Source organism: Bombus vancouverensis, chromosome 4 (assembly GCF_051014615.1).
Source record: "Bombus vancouverensis nearcticus chromosome 4, iyBomVanc1_principal, whole genome shotgun sequence".
Lineage (NCBI taxonomy): Eukaryota > Metazoa > Arthropoda > Insecta > Hymenoptera > Apidae > Bombus > Bombus vancouverensis.
This window is the reverse complement of record NC_134914.1, coordinates 1,289,793-1,295,792: the sequence shown is the minus strand read 5'-3', so window position 1 is coordinate 1,295,792 and position 6,000 is coordinate 1,289,793. Positions and strand designations below refer to the sequence as shown.

Here is a 6,000-nt window from a genome sequence, read left to right as displayed (position 1 = left end):
GTTTCCATCGTTTAACCTAAAAATATTTTATTCTGAAAGTATGTAAAACTTTTTAAGAAGCTAATATACCTTCTATACACATATTTTTTCACATGCTTAAATATAGGTAATACATTACAGATATTTAGACGATCCCATATACGAGTGTGTACGCTGGTTCATGTAACCTAGCCCAGACTAACAGAAATTGTCCGCCAAGCGACTGTAACACGATTTCGCTATGCAATGTTTGTATATAAGTACTTATATACTAGTGTAAGTATATTTTTCAGCGGATTCTCTGCGGCAATTGTATGTGAATCTGAACTAGACTTTAGTACGGTCTACATCGAACACATAAGCATTTTTATATCTTATAAAAGCTATGAATCCAAACCAATACCAAATACATATATTTACATATACATATTTAAATAACCAATTTTCAAATATGACACTAATTGTAAGAAAATGTTTTTTAACTTCCAACTTTGCTTTCCACTCAACATTTAGAAAATCAGTTAGACACTTGACTAGGTGGTTAATGTCATAATCTTTGTTTATTTAGATACCAGAAAATTAAATAAAATATTACTTTAATCGAATATAATTTTATTATAGTCAAATTAGCTTATCAAAGTTCAATATACGACGTTAATGAAAATAGTTTATCTGTTTAAAATATAATACGATACAATTAAATAGTTTTATAATATTTAAGGTAGTTACTAATAATAATTTAATTAATACATATTAACAGTAGTTATTTATAGTAATTTCTACATAAGACATTATTACTTGAAATACAAGTTAAAATTTATTCGCTCTCCGATCAACAAACCTATAATCTACTCTTAATTTTAATATTATAATTGTTACAATTATGATTCTGTTATATATTAATAACCTTCGGTATTTTTTCGGTATTTCTTCGGTATTGTTGTATAATAATCCTTTACGGAACTCATAATTTACTTATTTAACAGAAAATCAATTTTGTAAAGTAAAACAAGTTGTTGCCATTTTTTATAGAAAATTATTTCGATAAAATTTCTTTTCGTTTAAAATTGGATATAAAAATTCTATTCAGCCATTCAGTGTTGTCACAACAGTGTTTCTTATTATTATATTTCTCTAACTGAAAATAACTTGCATTATTAAGCAAAATTTCCTACTTTACGATAGATTTAATAAGATATAACTTATAATTGCTGTATAATTATTGTGATATCACGTAAAAAATGTACTTACAAACTTTTGAATGTATTATATAAGCATACAATTTGACGTTTACAGAATATATCTATTATGTAATTAACACTTTTACAGATTCATTTTAAATAATTTCATTATTCTATAAAAGAATAATAAATATAAAATAGATAGTAGATTATTCGAATGCCATAAAAAGACAGGTTTATTTTTCAATGATTGAGATATTTATCGTAGCCAAAATAAAGTGCTATGTACTTAAAATGTTTTATGTTAAAATGTTACAAAGATTTTTAATAAAATTGTTTATATACTCTTCTTAGTGTCATATAGAGTCACCAAAATGTTAAAGGCTAACGAAATCAATAATTGAAGCATCACAAGCGAAATTATTACTTAATCTTTATACATTATCGATATTTTCATAAAGTTGACTTCTTTTCTTTCTTCCGTTTTTTCTGCAATGATTTCGAAAATTCAGGAAGGAAATGGCAACTCCTGCTAAAACCACGTAGGTCAGTTTTTCGCTAAGTCTCAAGAATTCTACAAGGGGAAGATCTTTCAACTACCAGAAACATGGAATAACGTCATCGATCAAAGTGGCACATACATGATTGATAATTCTTATTTCTATATTTAGAAATTGTTCTATCTGGAACACATAAAAGAGCCACGCGAGGTCTTTGTCAGAAAAGCTTATAGAACGATTATACAGGGGGCTACTTTTGAGCTGGAATCTAGGGAGGTCATAGACAAATCGCTCTTTAGAATTTTAATTTATTTCGCACTCAATAGCCACGGATATGTTATAAATTCGGTATTTCCAAAGGGTAATTTGGAAGCATATTGTAAGGATACAAGTTTCTAAGAAAACCCGGAAAACAATTTCCGCAAAACCCGGATACTTCTCATTACTTCGGATAGCACCTCAGCCTTGCCAGAGAAAGATGCGCTACGGCAATGTGAAAGATTGAGCCGAGATCGAGACATTACTAACGTTCGAGCAGTTCAGATACGTTTCAACTTTCGACACAGCATCCTTCAACCCTCGTACGAAACAGACATTCTTGAACATTTACATATTCAAAGTAATCATCGATCAAACACACATAGGTATACACTCAGTCAAAAGAAACGTACATATACGCATATACACGTGCTATATTCATTCTCACATGTTTCTGTTAAAGTTCAAACTTTGCTTGTTATTATTGAATTAACAAGAGGTTCGCTTCAGTTCATTCCCACGGATTCGTACATCGTAGCTGATAACAAACAGTTATTCGGTGTACAACGATCGTGTCCACGTCAAGGGATTGACGGAAACAGACACGTCCATATAGAAATAAATGAGAAAAATAATAAAACGTTGCATGTAAAACATAATATTTTTCAATATTAGTGTTTGAGACGCACTGAAACTGATTACTAAAATCAACTGATTTATCATGAATACATTTGAATTTTATAAAAAAATATGAAGTAATTGTATAACTGAAAATAAATTCGAAGTCGATAAAAATATTATTGAAGTCAAATACGATGTTTCTTTATAACAAATTTTCTAAAGGTATTCCATACTTATCAAATAGAAAATATATGATTTGCTACAATGCTTCGATAAGAACTTTTGTCGATTTGGATCCATTCACTTTTACACATAATTATAATCTTTACTTAATAATACGGATTAACTGATCAAAAACAAACAATCTAAATAATATGTTGAAGAATGTCGTACAGCTTGAGAAGAAAAAAGGTAATATTTACCGAATCACTTATCTGAACATTATTTGGTTTAAGATTTTCAATAAAAATATATGCATACTTATTTTAGAATTATTGAAAGAGAAAATTTATAATAGCTTCTTTTAACTTCTTTTATTAGTATTCTGAAAGACAAATGCAATAAAAAAAAATTGGAACGAATTTTTATTGCAACGAAGAATCCCTTCCGATATTGCTTACCGTATTTGTTATTACCGGCATTCTTTCTTTGGGACCTTTTCGATTAAAATGTTAACGTTGTGAAAGTCCATACATTATTTCTTTGGCAAATCAATTCTACCTGTAATTGAAGCGATAGTACACCTAGTCACCGAACTCTTCCCGACGGTGAACGAAGGTGTGATTTTATGTAACCCGTGCGATAATCGATCACGTCGCGTTGCGTGCCTCCTGATACGCCGTGTCCGTGTCTTCTACTCCATCTGCAATTAAATCTTAGATTATTCGAGATGTCTGCAGGTTTTTCAGACTAGCATTTTTGTCTGCATGCAAGTATATATTTCTTTTTTTCTTTTCAACATTAAGTAGCTAAATTGTAGAAATTTTCTAGCAGAAAAATATTTCACATGAAATATGATTCTAATCATAACAAGAATTCCTGTAAGTTAACATAAATTGTAGAAAATTTCTACAGAGATAGCTTTAAATGATTTCTGTTTTAAAATTTGCGGACTGTTTTTTCCATGAAAAAGAGAGAAGAAAATATACAATGAATTGAATATGTAAACAGTATCTCAAAATTTCAAACATTTCCGTAAAAGTCTACTTATTTCTTCATGTACAGAAGTATCTTATGATAATAATAACTGCATATATTCAAATAAGTTTCTTGTTAAATGTAAATCTCTCTCACGAAAGGTCTAACTTACTTGTGTGTCAATTTTTCATACGTTTGAGAACTTTACTAAATATAACAGGTAATATCACATTGTACAGTTAGATGACATTTTATAGTGTCAGAGTAGTCTAACAGAGAAATATTCTATGAAAAAGTAAAAGCATCCAATAATTGAAAGTAAAAAAGATATAAACATACATGATATTACATGTATGATGTTGCAACGATATGGTAGCGATTTGAGTAAGTTCAGTGAAACAAATTTCAAAAAATAACTGTGTATCTTATCCTTACTTGGGAAAGTGGACCGAAAACAATTATATCGAAATCTACAATACAGTAAATCGTACTATTTGATAAAAATGAAATTTTACTTCTATTTTCTATTTGTTCCTGCATATAACATCATTTTCTAGATTCTGAGTAGTGATATCGATACACGATGCATCGAAGATAATTCAGAACGTGATATTGAGAAAAAAATAGTGTACAAAATTCTTCCAGTTCCATAATTAATGAAGTATTCTATCGATTTAAACAAATTTTCTCTTCGAATCTGTTGATAAGTATATGATTTCTGTTCTCGTTTTACTTAAAGCTATTTTAAGGAATCCATTTTAACCTTTAAAAATAATTCTTTTTGTATCTTTAGCCATATTACGTCTTTATGTCAGTCCTAAAAATCAGAAATAAACATTATTTCACTTTTTGATATAAGTGTTGTTTCTCTTACACGTAATAACGTTTTGCGAGTATAGTTCGGTTCCACGCGAACAACACATGTTTGAAAACGAACACGACAATGAAAATCAATTAATTGTACTGTTTATCAATATCATCGTACTTTCGTTAAACATTATTTCTCGATAAAAATTGTAAAAATTTTAAAAGCTCTAAAAGTAAGATATGATTTAGAAAATCCCTACAGTAAACACAATTGTGCTTAGGAAAGATCTTTATTTCCAAGGATAGAATGAAAATAAAAATCATATTTGGCTAATTAATAAAGGATACATTTGAATTATGAAAACACGACGAAATCGCAAAGAATTAACGTTTTTAGATGGTATTCATATCGAATGTATTGTATTTGATTTTGCAAGATATCTCTATCTGGCATTTTCTATTAAGGATTACCCTCTGAGTTAACTGGTAAAGTTTTAATATTCTTTCCTGGAATAACTTGTATATAATGGATTAAATATAATATATGCAATCTAAACTTCTGTGAAATCATATTTTTTTAGCTTTCATTTAAAGTTCAAAGTGATCAACGTAACGAAATTTTAGAAGAAATATATACGTACAGTTGTATCTCGATACATTTTATGGAAAAGTCCGCAAATCTTAATAATACGTTACATTATACTAAATCAAAGACAGAAAATTTTTACGCGTAACGTCAAGCAGCATGACATTAGTCACGATGCTTCATTCCATAAAATGATTTACATACATATAAATGAATAATACATTAAGGAATAGGATCAAAAAGAGGCTATATAACAAAGTTATCTATTAACTACGGGAAAAAGTTTCCACTCATTCCTAAATGCCAGGCATATTGCGTATACTAAGTAGGAATTTTCATAAAAACAGAAACTAGCATTTCAAAATTAACGATATGTACTACCTATATGTATAAGGTATGTATAATAGATACATATAAGGGTACGTACATCATTATTCGATAAAATTCTAGGAAGTCATTTTGATTATTAATTGTTTGAATTTATATTACACAAAATAATTTTTATCTAACTCGACAACATTAAAGTACTTACAGCTTTTCATTGCATGATAAACTCGTTTTAATATAAATTATACCTATAAACGAAATAAGTTTCGATACATAAATTACGATATCGTTTATTTTTTCAATAAAATTCCTAGTTTTCGGACAAACACGAAAGAAGTATCAAAGCCAACTGAAAGACGAATGCACGAAAGCCAAAATATCATAACTTATAAAACACGTTACATTTTGAGTAATATGTCAAACTACATACTAACAAATAAATATTAATTTGATAAATGAAACCACCGACAAAACTGTGTACGATATTCAAGGTTTCTCCCATGCAGATCTTGATACCGTGACAGGTGAAACGTGGATGGCTTTCTGAGAACAAAAAATGTATAGAGTTTGTCTAACAATAAGTTTGAACTTTGGAATTTGCGCA

General features: G+C 28.8%; 1 protein-coding gene across 2 annotated transcripts in view; it reads right to left on the bottom strand.

Moving 5' to 3' along the window:
* Positions 1-930: 930 nt before the first annotated feature.
* Positions 931-6,000, bottom strand: part of LOC117161363 (solute carrier family 35 member F3) — a 51,188-nt gene continuing 46,118 nt past the window's right edge. The window contains exon 10 of one of the 2 annotated variants that reach the window (XM_033342826.2): positions 931-3,401. In XM_033342826.2, the coding sequence (XP_033198717.1) occupies positions 3,287-3,401 (115 nt within the window). In that variant the 3' untranslated portion in view covers positions 931-3,286. The remainder of the gene's footprint in view (positions 3,402-6,000) is intronic. The other variant, XM_033342824.2, reaches the window with a different exon arrangement.